Consider the following 24,638-nt stretch of genomic DNA (forward strand, 5'->3'; position numbering starts at 1 on the left):
TGAATCAAACAAACACCAAATTTGAAACCCTGAATTGAAAAAAATAACAAAAAAACTACCAATGTGGAATTGGTGCATTTGTGGCGTATTAAAGAATGGTATATGTGATGGGGAATCTTGAAGAATATGAAGTTTCACATCAGAAAGTTGACAAATAAAATAAATACACATAATGAATTGTTCCAATACTAATAGAATCAATACCTTTTATATAAAATCTCATACATGTCGAACTATGTATGTAATTAAATTTGAGACAATATTAATATTGTTAGTAGTGGAATGAGAGTTCATCTCTTTGAAATCTTTATATCTTCCTACAACAAAAAGACAACTCATAATGCATTGCCTTCTCCTTCAACTTTTCTTCATTTGAAGAGAGTATGGGTTTGCAATTAGAATGTGAACATTAAACCATGAGGTGGAGAGAAAAACTTTCACCATCAAACATGGGCCGAAAAAGAAAATGTTGTTCGGTTACAGTGTATTAGAAAAATAATGGAAAATATCGTACCACAATATAGATTTTGACTTTTTTTTTTTCCAATCCTAGTTTGTTTCATTTGCTTTGACATTTTTTTCTAAAAAAAACTTTTTCAGTAGGCCCATGCAAAAAAAGAAAAAGAAAAAAAAAGCACAAGCAACGCGACAAGACACAAAGGTAGTAGGCTTGGATTGATAGTTAGTTAAACAAATTTTATTTTACATTCTCATACAAGCCAAATCAAACATGATTAAAAAAAAAATTGATATTTCCTAATTACTTTTTCAATAATACCGAACATCATAATTTTTTTTAATTTTCCATATATTAAAAAAAAAACATGAAAAATTATTTTCTATCCAATCCTTCAGCGTACTAAACGGGCCTTAATTTTAGATTTGGAAAGAAAGAATGAAGATAAGGTCGCATGGGAGAATCTACTGAATATAGTTGGAAGCTAAGATGATGATGAATACAGAAGAACAAAACCAAACCCTTGCAGAACCTGTTCCCCTCGTCAGTCGTCAGTCAGTTTTGCAATAAAAGAAAAGGTCAAACACCCATTTGGTCATCATCTTCTGTGAGTGGGAATATAAAATTCCACACCAAACGTATACAGATTAGTACTAGTGAAAACTCCAGTAAGTATTCATTCAAAATAAAATAGACAGTAAAAGAAAAAAAGAAAAAGGAAAAGAAAAAAACCCAAAGACTAAACTCTGGAGGACATGTCTCCCTTTTCTTCTTCTGGTTCGTGAACTCAATTTAATGTGGGCTTGGAGTCCGTATATATGAAAGAGAGAGAGAGACAGAGAGAGCCCAAAAGGTGGAAAGAGTGATGATGATAATGAAGAAGGTTGGTTCTCTACTTTTCTGACCTGACCTCCTTTTTCTTCTTCTGCTCTGCTTGATCTCTTTTTATTTTGCGAACCCCAAAAAAAGAAGAAGAAAAAAAACCAGAAATGATTGTTTGATTGTTGGTTAAGTTTGTCTTTGCTCAGCTGATGTTTGAGGTGCAGATCTATTATTTGTTTGGTTTTGTTGTTATTATAACAAGCTTTGTAAAGATTTTCCGAGCAATTTTTAGTTTTCCCACCTGGGTTTTCTTGAGAAAATGCCCAGGAAAGTCGAGGGTTTAAGTTAGCTGCTCAAGTCTTAAGCTTTTTTAACATTAAGATGTTCTTGTTCTTTGCAGATCTTTGAATTGTTGTGATTAAGCCGTGGAGAAGTTTAAGCTCTGGGATAATTTGGGCTTTTTGGTTAACAGGTAAGTCCCAAGCTTTTGGTTTTGGTGGATGCGCAAGTTCACCTTTTTTTACCTCACCATTTGCTAAAATGAGTTCAACAAATTTGGAAAGAAGATAGCATGACAAAAATAAAAATAATAAATTATTTATGAACGTCAGGTCTAAATTTTGAGACTGCCCTTGTTATACTCTCTCTATCATCATGCATCAATGATCTGTTATTTTTACTTGAGGATTTGTGTATAAGTTGCTATAAAAATACGTTGTCCTAAATATGATTTTTCTTCTTATGAAATATGGGTTCTTTTACTTTGTATTTCTTTCTCCTTGGAAAACTAGGGATTGGATTTCCAGTGGATGAAGTTAACCAATACTTCTGACACCAGTATGCCTTCTTAATCTGTTCTATATGCAGTTAGATTATCCTTTTTATGGTCTATATTGATGGATGCCATGGACATTCTTTGCTTATATGGCGTATAGATTGTAACTAGCCTTTTTCATTTCAAAAATGGTTTTAAAGTTTGGTTCTTTAGGTTACTTTGTCATATGAATCTGCCTTTTCTACTTTTTTTCAATTTTTTGTTGCCTTTCCTATATCATTTTATATCTTGTTCTCCATTAAGTATTTTGTTTGGTGGCAATTGACATAGTGTCACTTTTTGTTTGTGGCCAGCCGTTTGCACAAGCTAAGTGGAAATCAGAAGATTTTAAAGAAGATAACACAATTTTTTGGGTACTCTTTTCCACCACAAGAATGTCATTCCGTAGTATAGTTCGTGATGTTAGGGATGGCTTTGGAAGCTTGTCCAGACGGGGTTTTGAAGTCAGGCTGATGGGCCATCATAGAGGAAAATCTCATGGATCATTAAATGATTTACATGACCAGCCTCTCATTGTTCAGAACAGTCGTTGGGCTAGCCTTCCCCCAGAACTATTGTATGATGTAATTAGGAGGCTGGAGGAGAGTGAGAGCACGTGGCCTTCTCGAAGGCATGTTGTTGCATGCGCCTCAGTTTGTCGTTCTTGGAGGACCATGTGCAAAGAAATTGTTAAGAGTCCTGAGATCTGTGGGAAGCTCACTTTTCCTGTGTCGCTGAAGCAGGTTGAATCCTTTACTCCATTTAATCTGATGTACATCTTGAATTTGTGCCGATATGTTTTTTCTTTCCCAAGTTTGTATTGAAATCAAAGTTACTAAGATTCTGTATATGTTGCATTTTGTGGGAGATAATAATTTTTATTAAAGCAATTGGACATCCGATGATGTTGGGAAAAGCACTTAAATTTTCTTTTTTGTTTGGTTTTTCAGCCTGGTCCACGAGATGGACTCGTTCAATGCTTCATTAAAAGGGATAAATCTAATCTAACATACCACCTGTTTCTGTGTCTTAGCCCTGGTAAGCATCTTTTCTAACCATTTGATTTTATTTGATTTATTGCTGGCTCTAGTAGCCTGTCGACCCATTTATCCATCGATCAAATATTTCTAAATGTGAGTTAGCATATATTTATCAATTAATAGTCTCATTTTTCAGCGCCCCAAATAATCTCACTTTTAATGCTTGTCAATCATTGATTTCCATTCATATGCTGGTGTGTATCAGGTTAAAATGCATCATCTTCTATATATATGAATGTTTACCGATTTTTGATTTCAAGTAGTCTGGTTATGAAATGTAGGAGTCCTTAATTTATTCAGGTTGACTTGGAAAAGGGCTGAATATCTATTTTAGGTAGATATCTTTGATTTGAATGATGATCTGATCAAACATGGTCAACCGTAAGGAGAAACTTTGTGTGCATGTCATGTATTGATTGAGATAGCCTCTAACCTCTAATGGAGGATGGATCCAATTAAATAGGTGTATGGTGAACATGAATATGGAATATTTCATTCATGAAGAGTCCTGGCATTTCGGATAAACCTAAATAGTGAGAATGAATGTTCATTTTGATCACACCTCTTCTCAAAGCCTAAATAAATCCCCATTCACTTCCTCAGTTTTCAATTGATTATTTCACCAGTTAATCATCAAAGTTTGAAAGAGAACCTCGCTTTGATTGAGAAAAAATAGTTAAAAATACATAAACCCTCTCAAGAGAATCCAAGAGAGCGTTTCGTATACAAACTTTTATAAGATTATTCGTTGAAATCCCATTATTTTGCAGTGGAAGATTTTGCCTGCTGCCTGTCGACATAGGTTTAAATGCTGGACCATTTATACTTTTTTTACTCTAAATATCTTGCATACTTACTTTATTTTAATTGCCTATTTTAATCACACAAGGGAGACTCAGAGGGGAAAGTTTGTTCCAGTGAATACCAAATTATTTATTAACTCGTATTAGGCGCTGTCTTTCCCAACTGACTTTTGGGTAGTAAAGTAAATCATAGCTAGACTTGGCAGCTGATATTGATGCTGAACATGGGAAGCTCTGCAACTTTATGGTCCAACACTCAAGTTTCTGTAGTCCTTTAGAATTTCAATTAAGTTGTCTTTAATGTTATCATTAGCAAAAATTTCATGTTTCTATCCTTTTTCCTTGTGTTAAGTATCGTAATTTATGTCACAACTTCATCAGACTGAAGAAGCTAATATGCCTTAATGTAAAGTAGGGTAGGTTATGTAATGTGTGGTGTGATAAAAATAACTAATTAATTTGTCAGCCTGCAAGGTTTTAATGGTGTTGTGAAAATGTGAGTTGCTAATACATTTTTCCTAATAGGTTCTTTTATTTCATTTTAACATACTATTAGTGAACACGGGGGTGTCAAAGTGGGTAACTTCTAGACCAGGGATAAAGTTGGACGCATGCCTTGGTGAATTTACAATGCATCTCAATACATCTTTTGGTCTTTCCTAGCATGCATAATAACAATAGGTAGTTAAACAAAAATAACTACCTTTTAAACTGCATGATAGTCCTTGAAAGTCTGCAAGATTAATAGATATGTTAACTATCAGCATACACATCTACCATTTTCATGTCAGACATGTTGGTTTTCTGTTAGAAATGTCCTAGAAATCATGAGTCATGTTCTGTCAACCTTTTTCATAGATGTGTTTCCAAGATTTTTAAATTATGTTTACCATTTTGAATAATGGATTGTTATGCTGTCCTGATCAAGACCAGCCCATCTATAGTCCCCATGTTTCTCTGAACTTTACCTATGGCTTCCAAGTTAATTTTGTGTTTTATTTTGTCACTCCAATTTGGCAGCTTTGCTAGTGGAGAATGGGAAATTCCTTCTTTCTGCAAAGAGGACTCGACGAACTACTTGTACAGAATATGTCATTTCTATGGATGCTGACAACATTTCAAGATCAAGCAACGCTTACATTGGAAAGTTAAGGTAATTAAGAACATGATTTAAAAAGACTGAAAATGTATTTTTTTGTTGTTGGTCCCTTCACAAGAATACACAATCAAAGTAACACATTGTTTTCGCATTTCTCAAACGAACAGTTGGTTTAATATCTATTGATTCTAATCCTGTTTTTGGTTAGTTTGTTATTTCTTATAAATTATAACATAAATTTCTTAAAAGAGCTCTCATTAATGTAATTTTCTTGGCATGCGTCCAAACAATTAATGTAAAGCACGAATAGATGTGTCTTCTATTGTGTAGTACTAATAGGGATGGGTATGACAGGATAGACTTACAAGAATAGTTGATCTTGTAATGTTTAATCATTTATTTGTTTTACTGGCAGCTATAAGTTGGCTTGTATAACCTGTTAGAAATTTTGTTTTGAAGCATCCAACTTTGTTTCTTTTCCCAGGTCAAACTTTCTTGGCACAAAATTCATTGTATATGATACGCAGCCTGCATACACTTCTGAACATATTCCCCCACCAGGGCGGACAAGCCGTAGATTTAATTCCAAAAAAGTCTCCCCAAAAGTCCCGACTGGCAGCTATAATATTGCTCAGATAACATATGAGCTAAATGTGTTAGGCACTCGTGGCCCTAGAAGGATGCATTGCATCATGCATTCTATCCCGGTCTCATCTCTTGATGCAGGAGGTTCTGTCCCTGGCCAACCGGAACTCCTTACCCGCTCCCTGGAAGACTCCTTCCGAAGTGTATCTTTCTCCAAGTCTCTTGACCACTCAGTTGAATTCAGTAGTGCACGATTTTCTGAAATTGTTGGACCCCGAGATGATGAGGATGGCAAGACAAGACCCTTGGTTTTGAAAAACAAGCCTCCACGATGGCATGAACAACTACAGTGTTGGTGTCTGAACTTCCGAGGTCGGGTAACTGTTGCTTCTGTTAAGAACTTTCAGTTGATTGCTGCCACTCAGCCTGCTGCTGGTGCACCTACTCCATCTCAGCCAACGCCTCCCGAGCTTGATAAGATAATCTTGCAGTTTGGCAAGGTTGGTAAAGATATGTTCACAATGGATTATCGTTATCCTCTATCTGCATTTCAGGCTTTTGCCATCTGCTTGAGCAGCTTTGACACCAAATTGGCTTGTGAATAGAAAAGAGTAAATAGACGGTTTGGTAAGCAGAAAAGACCATTGACAATCATTCATTCTCTTTCTCACCTTTTCTTTTCCTCTTCTGATATGAATTTATATTTCTTGTAACTTTATGGTAGGAAATTGTTTGTTAAATTTGTTCTGAACTCAGTTTCTACCCTGATAACAGGGTTTAACAGCATTTTAATATCAGAGCTTATTGTTACCCTGATTCTCTGTTCATGATTTGTAATGCCCCCCTGGTGTTAATTCGTATTGCATGGCTACTGAACGTTCGGTTATACTTTGATTTCCACAAACCAATTCCTTGTTTTTCGGGTGTTTGGAGGGGTTGGCCTTGACTCGCGCAGTATTTTCTGGTGGTGCTGGATGGTCGTCACCCATTTGATGCTGGTGGATGTCACAATCGTGTTGTTGGCAGACATGGTGGTGATGGGAAAGTCTTGTCTTAATTGGACTCTTGCAATGCCAATTCCTTTCTGAATTTATCAAACAAGTCAATTTTAACAGCTCTGTTTTTGGCATATGATTTGGGCGACCTCTTCCCCTTCTGATAAGTTAGTTGCTGCTTCAGCTTTCACTCGAATTTTCACTTTCCTTTTCGAATTCACATCAAACAAATGGCATAAAATGAATTATTTACATTTACACCCATGAGGTTTTCGGTTTTTTCTTAGAACTCCTTGAGGTTATGAAAATTACACGAACAAATTTTGAGGTTTTAAATTGTTTTCATTAAATTCTTTTTCATTAATTTTTTATTTAAAGATTGATGATTTTATACAAAAAAAAATTCTCCAAATGACAAAGTTGGCCTTCGAAATTAGATTGCATATACTCACAGGTTACCTTTGTCATTTGCATATGTTTTTATTTCAATGGAATCATCAATTTTTGGATAAACAACCAACGAAAAGGGATTTTGTGAAAACAAACTAAAACCTCAAGGGATGTTTGTGTAATTTTTGAGACATGAATGGGTTTTGTAAAAACACAAGAAACCACATGGAGTGTTAGTGTAAATAACTCTCTCAAATCCTAACTATTATTAGCATTATATTGGGGAATTGAAGAACAAGATTTATATCAAACTGGATTTTACAAATAATTTAATTCTAACAATTAGTATCCCTTAAAGATGGGTTTTGATGAATAACGTGTATTGGTTTAGATTCCGTTTGGGATTGCTTGTTTTCGTCAAAAACCTGCTTCACTTTAAAGTTAAGTAGTTTAAGGTGTTTGGTAAAAATAAAATATTTAAATTATTTTAAAAGCAGTGACATTTTGACAGTAGCTTTTAAAAGTAAATTCTGAGTTGCTTTTCAAAGCTACTTTCAAAAGAAGCAGAGATAATCTTTAATGAATTTTTTAAATTCCCAAAATACCGCCACAACTAGCTAGCTAGCTCAACTAAGAAATGGTTTTGGTCAAATAAAAAATTTCTTAGTCAACACCTTTTCTGGATCAATCCCACCTTTAAAAATGTTATAGCTTCAATTGTGTGTGTGATGTATGCCTTAAGTGTTGTCTATCTAAAGTCGGACTAAATTTATCTGACAAGTTTTCTGACTGGAATGCCAATAGTGACGGAAGTATTCCTTGCCCTCCAAAGGAGTATGGTGGCTATGGTTATTTCGTCTTTGAATTTAAGCTGCATCTTTAGGATTTGCAAAACTAGTCAAAAATGCAGAGGAGATGGTCAGTGGTTGTAGGGTTAATGATGCTGTCAGTGTAGAGAATTTTGGGCATAATGATGTTGTGATCTGAAGATCTTAAATCTGATGGAATTGACATTTTAAAAGGCATTGGCTCAGGGGCAGGGGTGAGCCCATCATTGTTAAGCAGGTGTTTGATAGCTCATCAACTTCAAGCTGGGATCCAATGGTTATATGGAGAGGGATTCGGGAGACAGTAGATGAGGAAGGATGAGAACAAAATAGTTGAAGGCCATAGATTGCTTTGATTGCGGGCTGGTTTGGGATGAATTGTTTTTTTTCTCTTTTTCTTAGTTGCGGGCTGGGGTGGAGGGTGCGGGGCACTGGGGTTCTGGGTTCGTGGGGTTTGTGGTTGCAGGTTGGGGTGGAGGGTAGGTATGGGATGAGTTTAGAGGTTGGAGCTTCTTGGTGGTGATCATTGGGGAATAAATTTTTTTTTTTAATGTTTATTAATTAAAAATTAAAAAAATTAGAAAATGTGAGACCCACAATGCAAAGTAAGCAACTAATAGAAAGATTTGATGGAAATTCTAATGGTAGAATCACATTGTAACAAATTTAAAAAATCAGGGTATGTGATTATAAAAATTAAAAAAATAGGGACTAATATTATAAAAATTAAAAAAATTAACCTTTTTTTTTATGCTATCTATTGTATTTTCTTAAGATGCTTATATTGTTTTGAATAAAGCAAATTTTTCAACAATAAAAAACAGCAACACAATCATAAATTGGTCCCTTTTATCTCACATTAGAGAAAGGCTCTCACTGCGCATAGTTATAACAATATTTAATATTTTGTTTAATAAAGAAAAATCATTGTATTGGTTAGATTTCATGGTAGGCCGGTTGTTGAGGGGATCATATTTCCTTCATTTTAATATTTCTGACAAAGAATATCAAATAATTTCCATGCACAACATGATATCATTGTCTTACACCAGTTTTTCCTGTTAGAATTGATCTCCAACCTCTGTATAATTTGGGCAAAACTAATAAAGAATTTGGCTAAAAAGTGCATTTTTTTGGTAGAAACAATTATATTTTTGAGCATCCCCTCAGCCCGACTGTTGGCGCGAGAGGAGATTTAACCTGACTTTGGCTACTGGGAGGCTTTGATTTAATGCAACTGTTGGAGTCTTTGGTTATTCTTGTGAGTTTTTAATCTCAATCGTTGAAAGTTCTCAACTCGGCCTCTGGAGTAAAATGGAGGAATTCTTAGAGCTAAGCTATTCTCTTGATTTTTCCTATCCAAGTTGATTGAAAGACAAGAATGTATTATTTGGTTCATGCAATATGGCCGATACATGTCCAAAATTTGCTAGTTTATGAACTGCCAGCCAAATTGCATCAATCTGATGAGCAACTTATGATGCTCAAATAAAGTTGACTCCTTCATGAATAACGTATTCAAATGTGGGAGCACTTGGACCGGTGACGTCGTAGCCTTCTCATATTGTCACAAATTAAAGCATGTTCGAAGAAAGTGTTGGTGACGGTCAATCAAATTGAATAAGTCCGATTGGAACTTCCATTGCTCCGATGAAGTTGCCTCCTCCATGAGAGTTTTTCCAGCAGATGTGTACGCAGAATGCCATATCTAAATTTGAGAGAATTTGGACTGGCCTAACCTTCTCAGACTATAGGATATGTCTTTACACCCCATAGATGCACTGCCCATTTGAATTTCATCCACAATATGTGCAAAAGCTCCATGCTTGTGTGAGAGTTGAATTGAATAGATAACCACTTTAAAGCTGGAGAATCAACAGATTCATCTGTCAACTCTGGAGTTGACTAAACTAATATATATATATATATATATATATAACTAATACATGTATATATATATATAGAATATTTAAATTAAAATTATAAATAAAGTAATAACCTCAGTTCAATACTTGTGTCTTTCTTCTTTTTTTTTTTTAATTGGACATTGTGCTCGTCTCTTCCCTCTCTTTTCATGCCTCTTTCCCCTAAGCTTCCTTGCATTTTCCTGACCTTCAATCTTAGCCGTCCAGTAGATCGTGTTGCCAAAAAAACATATTATCTTTTCACTGTTCTCCCCACGTGGGAACTTTTGCTTTTGTCGACTGAGACGTTCGAGGAACCTTGACTATGCGTATTTCTAATTTATACGTCTGCGCGGTAACACACAAACCACTGCCCAGAAAAATTAATTAATTACGAAATAACTTCTTCTGCTCAAATCGAACCAGTATCAATTAATGGATGCCAGGAAAGCCCATAAAGCCTCATCTTCATCCTCACCATCCTCCTCATCAAAACGTTGGAAGTACGACGTGTTCTTGAGCTTCAGAGGTGAAGACACACGCAAGGGCTTCACAGGCCACCTCCACGCCGCATTATCTGATGCCGGAATCAGCGCCTTTCTTGACGACAACGAGCTAGAAAGAGCAGAATTTATAAAAACCCAACTGGAGCAGGCAATCGACAGGTCCATGATCTCCATAATTGTCTTCTCCAAGAGTTATGCCGATTCAAGTTGGTGTCTTGACGAGCTGGTGAAGATCATGGAGTGTAGAGAAAGATTGGGGCAACAGGTTATTCCATTGTTCTACAATGTTGATGCTTCAGATGTCCGGAACCAAAAAGGTAGTTTTGCACAAGCATTTGAGAAACATGAAGGTAAACATGAGAAAGAAAAGGTAAAGCGATGGAAAAAGGCTCTCACTCAAGTTGCAGATTTGTGTGGGGAAGATCTTAAAAATGCTGACAATGGGTAATTACTAATTTCTTGTTCCTTGGATTATCATCTCCTTACTTGACAACCAGATGTTTTCTGTCCTTTCTGTTTTTGTTTTTCCAACTATGTTTTAAGTTTTAACTATGCATTCTTTCTTTTTGACTTTAAACTTTGTTTGTTTGTTGGTTTGGTTTGGTTTGGTTCGGTTTTAACTATGCATTCTTTCTTACTTGATAATGTAAGATCCATTTAACATTGATGTTAAATCCCAATCTTAATTTTAAATTATTAAGTTAGGGATTCAATTTAACCTTGTAGTTTGTTCCACATCGAATGATTCGTTTAATTGCCAGGCATGAAGCAAAGTTTGTCAAGAAAATTCTTGGGGAGGTTAATAAGCAGTTGTACAGCAAATACCAATTAGACATCGAACACCTTGTTGGAATTACTTCTCGGCTGAAAGATGTTGTTCGCATGATTGATATTGAAAATTCAGGTTCTAAGGATGTTGTTCGCATGATTGGTATTTTGGGGATGGGCGGCATTGGGAAAACAACGCTTGCCAAAGCCATTTATAACAAAGTTGAAGGTAGCTATGAAGGTAGGAGTTTCCTCGCAAACGTGAGGGAACCCATTAATGGTCTGGTTGGTTTGCAAGAACAACTTCTAAATGATATCTTGAAATGCGAGGGCATAAAGGTTCGCTCTGTTGCTAAAGGGATCGATATGATAAGAGCAAGACTTTGCTGTAAAAGAGCACTTGTCATAATTGACGATGCAGATGATCTACAGCAACTAAAAGCAATAGCTAGAGCTCGTGATTGGTTTGGTCCTGGAAGCAGAATTATTATAACAACAAGAGATAAACATTTGCTAGAGCAAATTGGAGTGGATGGCACTTATATGGCTGAAGAAATGGATGAAAAAGAAGCTCTAGAGCTCTTTGGTTGGCATGCCTTTGAAAGTGGTTATCCTAATCAAGAATATCTTGACCTCTCAAAACGTGTAATTCGTTACTGTCGAGGCTTGCCTCTAGCACTTGAAGTTGTAGGGTCTTTTCTGATTAAAAGACCCACAGCGGAGTGGGAAAGCCATTTGGAGAAATTGGAAAGAAGTCCTGATGGAGATATTCAAAAAATACTCAGAATAAGCTTTGACGGGCTACCTGATGAGGAAAAGAGAGAGATATTCCTTGATATATCCTGTTTCTTTATAGGAATGGACAAGGACTATGTAACACAAATATTAAAGGGATGTGGCTTTGCTCAACCGATAGGAATCAGTGTCCTCATTGAACGGTGCCTTGTAACTGTTAGTGAGGAAAACAAGCTGATGATGCATGATTTGCTTCGAGACATGGGAAGAGAGATTGTTTATGAAAATGCCCAGGGTCACCGTGAAAAATTTAGTAGATTGTGGAAACGTGAAGACGTAACAGATGTATTGAGCGATGAATCTGTAAGTACTTTGCAAGTGAAGTTTTAGAATGCATCATGCAAGAGAAGTCCCGTGTCTATAATAAATTAAAATGTCCTTTTCCATTTATTTATTTTTTTGTTTAGTACAAGCGATAGTCTAAATCAAAGTAAAAGAGGGGGTTCTCCCACATTCACACTACCAAGGTGCCATTTGAACCTGAGAACTTAGTCTGCAAGTTTAGACCATTTTTCACTTTGCTAGACCTTGTTGCCATTTCTTATATTATATCCATTACGATCAAAGCTCAGTTAGGCATAACCAACAAAAAATATAGCTTTGATTGCAAACACAAACTTTAGGGCGTAACATGGTCCAATACTATTAATTATACCTTTTGGTTAATACATACATGGATTTTTCATGTTTGTAAATCATTTTTCTAACTCGGTATCTTTCGTTAACAGGGAACCAAAAAAATTGAAGGAGTTGCTCTAGATTTGGATCTAGATTCGGATCTAGATTTGACTAAATTCAGTGCACAAGCATTTACCAACATGAAAAAACTGAGGTTACTCCACCTCAGCGGAGTAGAGCTCACTGGAGAGTACAAAGATTTTCCCAAAAAGTTAATATGGTTGTGCTGGCGTAGATTCCCTTTAAAGTCCATACCAGATGACTTTCCTACGCAACCAAAACTAGTTGCTTTAGACCTGCAGTATAGCGAACTCAAAATAGTTTGGAAGGATTGCAAGGTATAATAATCTCAACCAAAACTAGTTGTTGTTGGTTCTTTCCTTCTGGTTCTATACATATATTATACTTCACCTTCTCTTCATTTTGGTTTAATTTCTGTATCAGAGACCTTCCTTTTGGATTTTAATTTCCATTCTAATTTTGTTTTTGTGTAACAGTTGCATCAGAATTTGAAAATCCTTAATCTCAGTCATTCCTATTTTCTAACAAAATCACCGGACTTTATGAAACTACCAAATCTCGAGGAATTGATATTGAAATCCTGTCATAGTTTGTCTAAGGTTCACTCATCCATCGGGGATCTTGGAAGACTTTCTTTGGTAAATCTTAAAGGCTGCACCGATCTAGAGGATCTCCCACTGAATTTCTATAAATCCAAGTCTATTAAAACTCTTATACTTAATGGTTGTTCAAGTTTTGAAAAGTTGGCTGAGGGCTTAGGGGACATGGTATCATTGACAACTCTGAAAGCAGATGTGACAGCCATAAGACAAATACCATCTTCCATATTAAAATTGAAGAAACTGAAAGCTTTATCTTTATGTTATGTGAAAGGGTTGCCATCAACAAATCTTTTGCCTCCTTCATTGCATAGTTTAAGCTCTTTAAGAGAATTAGCTCTTGCAAACTGTAGTTTAACTAATGATGCAGTCCCCAAGGATCTCGGTAGCCTAATTTCCTTAGAAAGGTTAGATCTTGCATGCAATGACTTTTGCAGCCTACCAAGCCTCAGTCGTCTTTCAGAGCTTCAAGATTTGTCTTTACATAAGTGCAAAAATCTTCGTGCAATCCCAGATTTACCAACAAATTTGAAAGTCTTACGAGCAGATGGCTGCATTGCATTGGAAAAAATGCCAGATTTTTCAGAAATGTCAAATATAAGAGAATTGTATCTACGTGATTCAGGCAAACTCACTGAGATTCCAGGCCTGTATAAGTCATTAAACTCCATGACAAGGATTCATATGGAGAAGTGCACTAAACTCACTGCCGATTTTAGGAAGAACATCCTACAGGTTAGTCCTCTCTCTCTCTCTCTCTCTCTCTCTCTCTCTCACACACACACACACACACACACACATATACATCTTTCTCTTTCTACCACATACAATAAGAATGTATTTCTTATAGAAATTTGGCTCTACATGGTATAGGTATGGACTTCTTGCGGATATGGTGGCATTTTTCTCAGTGGAAATGATATTCCTGATTGGTTCCACTGTGTCCATGACGATGATATTGTGTATTTCACTGTGCCTCAAAGTGATGGTCGAAGTTTGAAAGGGTTAACTTTGTCCTTCGGTTTCTCCTTTTCAAAACTTTTCATTATTGGTTTTCTCATTAGCATTAAAAACATGACCAAGTGTACTGAGCTTGAAGCCAGGATCATACCCGATTGTCGAACTGAGGGTTATTATCTTTGGCAGGGACAGTTATCAAATGACGAGCTCAAATTGCAAGACGGTGATAAAGTCTTGATTGAAATAATAGTGGAGGATTATTATAGGGTGAAGGTCAAGGTGAAGAAAACAGGTGTTAGTCTGGTATGGGACAAATTTATGAACGAAAATATGATTGATTACCATCTTTGTGCGTATGAACGACGCCCATCTCAAAATCTGGTCAATGATGATGACATCATTCATGTCGAAGATGATAATCACATAACAAAATCACCAGACTTTTCAAAATTCCCAAATCTCAAGAAGTTGATATTGAAAGGTTGTAAGCGCTTGTCTAAGGTTCACTCTTCCATCGGAGATCTTGGAAGACTTTCTTTGGTAAATCTTCAATGTTGTAGAAGGCTAAGGGACCTCCCACTGAATTTCTATAAATCCAAGTCTATTGAAACTCTTATACTGAATGGTTGTTCAGGATTTCAAAACTTGGCCGATGGCTTAGGGAATATGGTATCATTGACAATTTTGGAAGCAGATAAGACAGGCATCAGACAAATTCCATCTTCCATAGTCAAATTGAAGAAGCTGAGAATTTTATCTCTATCTGGTGAGAATTTGGAAATCTTTTACCCCTTTCGTTACATGGCTTAAACTCTTTTGAGTTATGTATGTCTTGCAGGCTGCTGGTTAACTGAGGATGCAATCCCTAAGGATCTATGTAGCCTAATTTCCTTAGAAGATCTGCTTCTTGGAGGCAATGACTTTCGTAGCCTACCAAGTCTCGCTGGTCTTTCAAAGCTCAAAGTCTTGTGTGTAAATGCATGCAAAAACCTTCGTGCAATCCCAGATTTACCAACCAATTTGTATGTTCTGAAAGCAAATGACTGCCCAAAATTGGAAACAATTCCAGATTTTTCAAAAATGTCGAATATGAGAGAATTGTATCTCAATGATTCGTTCAAACTCACTGAGGTTCCAGGCTTGGATAAGTCATTAAACTCCATGACAAGGATTCATATGGAAGGCTGCACCAATCTCACTGCGGATTTTAGGAACAGCATCCTACAGGTCTCTCTCTCTCTCTCTCTCTCTCTCTCTCTCTCTCTCTCTCTCTCTCTCTCTCTCTCTCTCTCACACACAGTATATATTGACTTAATAAGCCATCATTTCTAGCCTAAATTGTATTTGGCACTAAAACCGAATTTTCGTATTTTGATTTGGTGGGAATTTGATTTTCTAGTATTTTTATTTGAATCCAAATGGGGGGTACTTCCTTATTTACATTGTAAACTTAAGTAAATGAAGTAATATAAAAATAAATAAAAGTAAAAGGACAAAGACATTTACTTAAATGTTAAAAATGGAAATAAAGTAATATGTACATCAGTTGAGCAAAGGGGCAATTTGAAGCACCTACAATGATTTTTCCAGCAAAGAAAAGTGCAGCTGCACCTCCTTGCGCCTTAATAAGTCCGCCACTACTTGCAGACCAAGATAGCATTTGCCTCCTTAAGAACTTACAGAAGACCAAAAGACCATTTGTTTTGATGGGACCTGAAGACGATTTTCTTTGGCAGGGACAGTTGTCAAACGATGTGCTCCGTTTGCAAGGCGGGGACCAAGTCTCCATTCTTGTAAGGCCTGATGATGTTGATTTTGTGAGAGTGAAGAAGATAGGGATTCATCTAGAATGGGACAAACTCATGAAGGAAAATATGGATAATCCGGATCCTCATTTGTATAATTTGGAAACAAATCGGGATTTTTCAGGGGGAGTTGACTCCATTTCAAGAAACATAGAGAACAAGGGAAGAAATCAAAGACAAGGAGGATAGGATCGATTGATACCAACATATGCAGAGAAGCATGGGGAAGAGAAGTAGAGAGAAATTGCAATCTTGATTTATGTATTTCTTAATCTTTTAAGCCACAACACTATTACACTTTATACAATTGTCTAACTAATTCACGTACACTACTAACAACTCACGTGCCTTGCACACCCAACTCACCCCTGAATTAGACCAACACCCCAATGCTGGTTAAGAACAATTTAAAAAACTACCACTGCAATAATATTACTAGATACCCAAACACAATTTTTCACAAAAAAAAAAACCAAAACCTGCCCAGCCCACCTTTTTACAAAAACATGATATCTTATGCTTTTGGCACTTGATTAGTACCCTCTTTCTCTTTATATCCATCTTTCATACAACTACATTATATATAGTCCTTTGACACACTGCATTATTTGTATCTATATCAACTTTTCAATAAAAATTATCTTTTCGTTTAAAAAACTAGTGGTAGATAAGGTGATTACAATAAATTTGTAATATTTTTACACACTGTATGTCTCCATTTTGAGTTATTTACACTAACACCTTATGAGGTTTTCTGTTTTTTCACAAAATTCCTTGAGGTTTTAGAAATGACAAGAACACCTCTTGATTTGTTAAAATGTTTTCACAAAACTCATTTTCATTGATTTTTCATGTAAAGATTGATGATTTTATACAAAAAAAAAATTCTCCAAATAACAAAGTTGGCCTTTGACACTAGATTGCATATACTTCATTGAGGTTAATTTTATCATTTACATAAGTTTTTATTTTAATAAATAAAATCATCAATTTTTGTACAAACAATCAATGAAAATGGATTTTATGAAAACAAACTCAAACAAGACTTGTGTTTTTCTTCTTCTTTTTTCTTTTTTTTTTAATTAGACTTTGTGCTCGTCTCTTCCCCCTCTTTTCATGTCTCTTTCCCCTAAGCTTCCTTGCATACCTTCAATCTTACCCGTCCAGTAGATCGTGCAGCCAAAAAGATATTATCTTTTCACTGTTCTCCCCACATGGGAACTTTTGCTTTTGTCGACTGAAACGTTTGAGGACCTTGACTTTGCGCTGCAACACACAAACCACTGCCCAGAAAAAATAATTGATTATGAAATAAGGGCCTGTTTGGCATTGCTGTGCTGTGAAAATAATCGCTGTCAAATTTGCTGTGAGAGAAATCAGCTGTGAGATAAAGCAGTTTGGCGTTTGGTAAACTTTTTGTTAAAAGTGTTGTTGGTACTAATTCCCGCATAATCATTAAACCTAACATCTCTTTGAAACTGATTCCCGCATAATCAGAAAATGAAATTACCTTATTAGCTGCTTTCCATTATAGCTTTCTCTCACAGCAATTTTCAACAATAAATGATTTTCTCATAGTTTACCAAACGAGCTGTGCTTCCCAAAATTTTAAAAAAATCACTTATTACCCCAAATAAGCAATGCCAAACGGGCACTAACTTCTTCGGCTCAAGTCGGATCGGAAGGCCAACTTGTGCATAATTTGTAGTTGGTCTGATCTGAACCAGTATCAATTAATGGATGCCAGGAAAGCCCATAAAGCCTCCTCTTCATCCTCACCATCTTCCTCGTCAAAACGTTGGAAGTACCAAGTGTTCTTGAGCTTCAGAGGTGAAGACACACGCAAGGGCTTCACAGGCCACCTCCACGCCGCATTATCTGATGACGGAATCCGCACCTTTCTTGACGACAACGAGCTAAAAAGAGCGGAATTTATAAAAACCCAACTGGAGCAGGCAATCGACGGGTCCATGATCTCAATAATTGTCTTCTCCAAGAGGTATGCCGAGTCCAGTTGGTGTCTTGATGAGCTAGTGAAGATCATGGAGTGTAGAGAAAGATTGGGGCAAAAGGTTATTCCATTGTTCTATAATGTTGATGCTTCAGATGTCCGGAAACAAACAGGTAGGTTTGCGCAGGCATTTGAGAAACATGAAGCGGACATCTGTGAAGGTAAACATGAGAAAGAAAAGGTACAGCGGTGGAGAAATGCTCTCAGTCAAGCTGCAGATTTGTGTGGGGAAGATCTTAAAAATGCTGATGGGTAATTACTAATTTCTTGTTCCTTGGATTAACATCTCCTTACTTGACAACCATATGTTTTCTGTCCTTTTTGTTTTTGTTTTTGTTTTTCCAACTATGTTTTAAGTTTTAACTATGCATTCTTTCTTTTTGACTTTGAACTTTGGTGTTTGTTTGTTTGGTTTTAACTATGTATTCTTTCTTACTTGATAATGTAAGATCCATTTAACATTTGATGTTAAATCCCAATCTTAATTGTTAATTATATCTTAATTCTAAATTATTAAGTTAGGGATTCAATGTAACCTTGTAGTTTGTTCCACATCGAATGATTCGTAGTTCTGCTTCTTTGTTTAATTGCCAGGGATGAAGCAAAGTTTATCCAGAAAATTCTTGGGGAGGTTAATAAGCAGTTGTACAGCAAATACCAATTAGACATCGGACACCTTGTTGGAATTACTTCTCGGGTGAACGATGTTGTTCGCATGATTAATATTGAAAATTCAGGTTCTAAGGATGTTGTTCGCATGATTGGTATTTTGGGGATGGGCGGCATTGGAAAAACAACGCTTGCCAAAACCATTTATAACAAATTTGAACGTATTTTTGAAGGTAGGAGTTTCCTTGCAAACGTGAGGGAACCCATTAATGGTCTGGTTGGTTTGCAAGAACAACTTCTAAATGATATCTTGAAAAGCCAGGGCATAAAGGTTGGCTCTGTTGCTAAAGGGATCGATATGATAAGAGAAAGACTTTGCTGTAAAAGAGCACTTGTCATAATTGACGATGCAGATGATCTACAGCAACTAAAAGCATTAGCTGGAGCTCGTGATTGGTTTGGTCCTGAAAGTAGAATTGTTATAACAACAAGAAATCAACATTTGCTAGAGCAAGTTGGAGTGGATAGCACGTATATGGCTCAAGAAATGGATGAGGAAGAAGCTCTAGAGCTCTTTAGTTGGCATGCCTTTGAAAGTGGTTATCTTGATCAAGAATATCTTGACCTCTCAAAACGTGTAATTCGTTACTGTCAAGGCTTGCCACTAGCACTTCAAGTCGTAGGGTCTTTTTTGATTAAAAGAACCGCATTAGAATGGGAAAGCCAATTGGAGAGATTGGAAAGAAGTCCTCATGAAGCAATTTCAAAAATACTGAGAATAAGCTTTGACAGGCTACCTGACCATACAGACAGAAGTACATTCCTTGATATATCTTGTTTCTTTATTGGAATGGACAAGGACTATGTCACACAAATATTAGATGGATGTGGCTTTTCTGCAACGCTAGGAATCCCTATCCTCATTGAACGGTGCCTTGTAACTGTTAGTGAGCAAAACAAGTTGATGATGCATGATTTGCTTCGGGACATGGGAAGAGAGATCGTTCATGAAAATGCCCGCGGTCACCCTGAAAAATTTAGTAGATTGTGGAAACATGAAGACGTAATAGATGTATTGCGCGATGAATCTGTAAGTACTTTCCCAGTAAAGTTTTAGAATGCATCATGCAAGAGAAGCATATGTATCCCGTGTCTATAATAAATTCAAATGTCCTTTTCCATTTCTTTATATTTTGTTTAGTACAAGCACTAAATCAAAGTAAAAGAGGGGGTTCTCACACATCCACACTACCAAGGTACCATTTGAACCTGAGACCTTAGTCTGCAAGTTTAGACCATTTTTCACTTCGCTAGACCCCATTGCCATTTCTTATATTATATCCGTTAAGATCAAAGCTCAATTAGGCATAACCAACAAAAAATATGTGCATTGATTGCAAAACACAAACTATAGGGCGTAACATGGTCCAATACTATTAATTATACCTTTTTGGTTAATACATACACGGATTTTGATGTTTGTAAATCATTTTTCTAACTCGATATCTTTTGTTAACAGGGAACTAAAAAAATTGAAGGAGTTGCTCTAGATATGCCATGGTCTGACAAGGCTAGTTTCAGTGCAGAATCATGTACCAACATGAAAAAACTGAGGTTACTCCACCTCAGCAACGTAAAGCTCACTGGAGACTACAAAGATTTTCCCAAAAAGTTAATATCGTTGTGCTGGCATGGATTCCCTTTAGAGTCCATACCAGATGACTTTCCTAATCAACCAAAACTAGTTGCTTTAGACCTGCAGAATAGCAAACTCAAAATAGTTTGGAAGGATTGCAAGGTATAATAATCTCAACCTAGTTGTTGTTGGTTCTTTCCTTCTGGTTCTATACATATATTTGATGGAGTTTGTGTTTTTCTGGGTATGAAAATGAAGAAAGAATAAAAGGTTGATGAATGAAGAGTTCTCCTTCTCTCTGCAGAAAAGCAGAGAGGACTATATTTCTCTCAATGAAAAAATGAGCATGCCAAAGAGCATCTCATAACCGTTAGCCTTAGCTGGATCCACACACGTCATATTGAATCTCTGCCTCACATCTAGCTATTCTTAAAGTTGCTACATGTGGCTATTTTAGCCTTACATATTGAAGGGCCTCTCACTTGTCATTTACCAGACTAAGTGCATACACAATTTAAACACAAGGCTTATTTATCCTAAACTCATATTAGCTCAATGCTTATACACTAACAATATTATACTTCACATTCTCTTTATTTTGGTTTAATTTCTGTATCAGAGACCTTCCTTTTGGATTTTAATTTCCATTCTAATTTTGTTTTTGTGTAACAGTTGCATCAGAATTTGAAAATCCTTAATCTCAGTTATTCCTATGGGCTAATAAAATCACCAGACTTTTCAAAACTCCCAAATCTCGAGGAATTGATATTGCGACACTGTGTGAGATTGTCTGAGGTTCACTCATCCATCGGGGATCTTGGAAGACTTTCTTTGGTAAATCTTGAAGGCTGCATCGATCTAGAGGATGTCCCACTGAATTTCTATAAATCCAAGTCTATTGAAACTCTTATACTGATTCGTTGTTCAAGATTTAAAGACTTGGCTGATGGCTTAGGTGACATGGAATCATTGACAATTTTGAAAGCGGATTCTTCAGCCATAAGACAAATACCATCTTCCATATCAAAATTGAAGAAACTGAAAGCTTTATCTTTACGTTATGTGAAAAGGTCGCCATCAACAAATCTTTTGCCTCCTTCGTTGCAAAGTTTAAGCTCTTTAAGAGAATTAGCTCTTGCAGACTGCAGTTTAACTGATGGTGAATTCCCCAAGGATCTCGGTAGCGTAATTTCCTTAGAAAGATTAGATCTTGCACGCAATTACTTTCGGAGCCTTCCAAGCCTCAGTTGTCTTTCACAGCTTCAAGATTTGTCTTTAGATGAGTGCAGAAATCTTTGTGCAATTCCAGATTTACCAATTAATTTGAAAGTCTTACGAGCAGGTAGCTGCATTGCATTGAAAAAAATGCCAGATTTTTCAGAAATGTCAAATATAAGAGAATTGTATCTACCTGATTCGGGCAAACTCACTGAGATTCCAGGCCTGTATAAGTCATTAAACTCTATGACAAGGATTCATATGGAAAAGTGCACTAATCTCACTACCGACTTTAGGAAGAGCATCCTACAGGTCAATCCTTCTCTCTCTCTCTCGCACACACACACATACATCTTTCTCTTTCTGTCGCATACAATAAGAATGTATTTCTTATAGAAATTTGGCTCTACATGGTATAGGGATGGACTTCTTGCGGATATGGTGGCATTTTTCTGAGTGGAAATGATATTCCTGATTGGTTCGACTGTGTACATGACGATGATACTGTGTATGTCACTGTGCCTCAAAGTGATGGTCGTAATTTGAAAGGGTTGACTTTGTCCTTCGGCTTCTCTCCCTCTTCTAAACGGTTCAGTCGTGGTTTTCGCATTAGCATTAAAAACATGACCAAGGGTACTGAGCTTGAAGCCAGGATCATACCCGATTGTCGAACTAAGGGTCATTATCTTTGGCAGGGACAGTTATCAAATGACGAGCTCAAATTGCAAGACGGTGATAAAGTCTTTATTGAAATAATAGACGAATATAATTGGATGGTGAAGAAAACAGGTGTTAGTCTGGTATGGGACAAATTTATGAACGAAAATATGATTGATTACCATCTTTGTGCGTATGAACGACGCCCATCTCAAAATCTGGTCAATGATGATGACATCATTCATGTCGAAGATGATAATCACATAACAAAATCACCAGACTTTTCAAAATTCCCAAATCTCGATAAGTTGATATTGAAAGGTTGTAAGGAGTTGATTAAGGTTCACTCATCCATCGGGAATCTTGGAAGACTTTCTTTGGTAAATCTTGAAGACTGCCGAATGCTAAAGGGTCTCCCACTGACTTTCTATAAATCCAAGTCTATTGAAACTCTTATACTGAATGGTTGTTCAAGATTTCAAAACTTGGCTGATGGCTTAGGGGACATGGTATCATTGACAATTTTGAAAGCAGATAACACAGCCATCAGAAAAATTCCATCTTCCATAGTAAAATTGAAGAAGTTGAGAATTTTATCTCTATCTGGTGAGAATTTTGAAATTCTGTCTTTTACCCCTTTCGTTACATGGCTTAAACTCTTTAATTGAGTTATGGCTTGCAGGCTGCCGGAGGTTAACTAAGGATGCAATCCCAAGTCTCGCTGGTCTTTCAAAGCTCGAGGTCTTGTGTTTAAATGCATGCAGAAAACTTCGTGCAATCCCAGATTTACCAACCAATTTGTATGTTCTGAAAGCAAATGGCTGCCCAAAATTGGAAAGAATTCCAGAATTTTCAAAAATGTCGAATATGAGAGAATTGTATCTCTGTGATTCGTTCAGACTCACTGAGGTTCCAGGCCTGGATAAGTCATTAGACTCCATGACAAGGATTCATATGGAACGCTGCACCAATCTGACTACCGATTTTAGGAACAACATCCTACAGGTCTCTCTCTCTCTCTCTCTCTCTCTCTCTCTCTCTCTCTCTCTCTCTCTCTCTCACACACACACACACACACACACACACAAAAACACAGAGGCACAGCTGCAGATGCTGCCTATATAATGATATATGCATGCATGTATAAGAACGTATTGGTTCTGGTGTGCAGAGATGGACTTCTTGCGGATTTGGTGGAATTTATTTGAATGGAATTTATGATATTCCTGAGTGGTTCAAATTCGTCAATCATGTGGACAATATCGTCTTCTTTGAAGTTCCTCAAAGAATCATGGGTCGTGATTTAAAAGGGTTAACTATATGCTTCGTTTACTCTTCAGACATGCCAAAACTCGTAGATTCTGAAGGTCCAAAACTTGAAGGTACTATTGGCATTATCGTTAGAAATCTTACCAAACGAACAGCTTTGCACGCCAAGATAGCATTTGCCTCCTTAAGAGAAGACCATTGGTTTTTTAGACCTGTAGACCATTATCTTTGGCAGGGACAATTGTCAAACGATGTGCTCCGTTTGGAAGGCGGTAACCACGTATCGATTCTTGTAACGCCTGATGATGTTGATTTTGTGAGAGTGAAGAAGACAGGGGTTCATCTAGAATGGGACAAACTCATGAAGGAAAATAAATCGGATCGTCATTTGTATGATTTGGAAACAAATGGGGATTTTTGAGGGGGAGTTGATGAGTCCATTTGAAGAAATTGTTGTCGCTGAGACGAATGGTAACCATACTGAGCAAGCCATCAATCTTGATGGGGGAAGAAGAAGAAGCCATGATGAAGCAGAGACTGTATTTCTTAATCTTTTAAGCTACAGCGCTATTACACTTTATACATCTGTCCAAGTAATTCACATACACAACTAACAACTCACGTGCCTTGCACACCTAACTTACCCCTGAATTAGACCAACACCCCAATGCCGGTTAAAACAACACTTGCCAAAACTCCATCCCATTTTCTGGGCTCTGGATGTAACCAACTGTGTTTCGGTTCTGTAGCCAGAATCAGAGAAGTGCATATGCAACCTTGAAATCTGAGGAAGAGATGGAGATGGAGATCGAGGCAGAGGCACAAGGAAATAAATCATGCAGTGGAAAATAATTACAAATTTCAATAGGAAATCTACTTCAATGGTTTGGTGATGAGATGACTCAAATGAGAGAGCCACGTAGAGACCACCACCTGTCCCAAAGCCCCACATGTCACATTCTGGTGCACTCTTCATTTCTGTAGGTAGCAGACACATGTCAGCATAAGCAGCAACGTACACTTCAGACCTCATTCACACATGAAACATTACAAACCACTCGTGCACAAAATAAAATACTCCTGGATCGTAGAAAAAAAAATAGAGGTATTTATATGAGATAGCTCTTTACAAGGCCGAATAATACATGAGCTTCACATTTAAGCCCAAACATAGATCCCAAAATATAGAAGAATCCTATGCAATCCAAATTTTATAAAACAGCCCAGCTGCAATGATATTGTACAATTTAAAAACTACCACTGCAATAATATTACTAGATACCCAAACACAAATTTTCATATAAAAAACTCAAAACCTGCCCAGCCCACTGTGTTACAAAATACCCATTACAAAACCGCCCAAAAAAAAA

At 36.7% G+C, this 24,638-nt stretch overlaps 2 protein-coding genes across 10 annotated transcripts; both read left to right on the forward strand.

The window, feature by feature from the left end:
* On the forward strand, positions 928-6,445 carry LOC18790594 (tubby-like F-box protein 8). 3 transcript variants are annotated; one of them, XM_020554049.1, is made up of 7 exons: positions 928-1,340; positions 1,680-1,751; positions 2,147-2,159; positions 2,397-2,836; positions 3,044-3,131; positions 4,957-5,089; positions 5,520-6,445. In XM_020554049.1, the coding sequence occupies exons 4-7, from the start codon at positions 2,489-2,491 to the stop codon at positions 6,223-6,225; spliced, it is 1,275 nt and encodes a 424-aa protein (XP_020409638.1). In that variant the 5' UTR covers positions 928-1,340; positions 1,680-1,751; positions 2,147-2,159; positions 2,397-2,488; the 3' UTR covers positions 6,226-6,445. The 3 variants fall into 3 exon arrangements, with proteins under 3 accessions (XP_020409638.1, XP_020409637.1, XP_007222448.1); XM_020554048.1 differs by lacking the exon at positions 2,147-2,159 and having other exon boundaries at positions 930-1,340; positions 2,408-2,836; XM_007222386.2 differs by lacking the exon at positions 2,147-2,159 and having other exon boundaries at positions 1,324-1,497; positions 2,408-2,836.
* LOC18792806 (TMV resistance protein N) lies at positions 10,098-23,878 on the forward strand. 7 transcript variants are annotated; one of them, XM_020565083.1, is made up of 9 exons: positions 10,098-10,686; positions 11,004-12,108; positions 12,534-12,821; positions 12,981-13,838; positions 13,977-14,355; positions 22,132-22,605; positions 22,682-23,004; positions 23,171-23,381; positions 23,504-23,637. In XM_020565083.1, the coding sequence occupies exons 1-9, from the start codon at positions 10,172-10,174 to the stop codon at positions 23,542-23,544; spliced, it is 4,194 nt and encodes a 1,397-aa protein (XP_020420672.1). In that variant the 5' UTR covers positions 10,098-10,171; the 3' UTR covers positions 23,545-23,637. The 7 variants fall into 7 exon arrangements, with proteins under 7 accessions (XP_020420672.1, XP_020420661.1, XP_020420656.1 ...); XM_020565072.1 differs by having other exon boundaries at positions 13,977-14,544; positions 22,321-22,605; positions 23,171-23,878; XM_020565067.1 differs by having other exon boundaries at positions 23,171-23,878.

The sequence above is a fragment of the Prunus persica genome, chromosome G1, assembly GCF_000346465.2.
Source record: "Prunus persica cultivar Lovell chromosome G1, Prunus_persica_NCBIv2, whole genome shotgun sequence".
NCBI lineage: Eukaryota > Viridiplantae > Streptophyta > Magnoliopsida > Rosales > Rosaceae > Prunus > Prunus persica.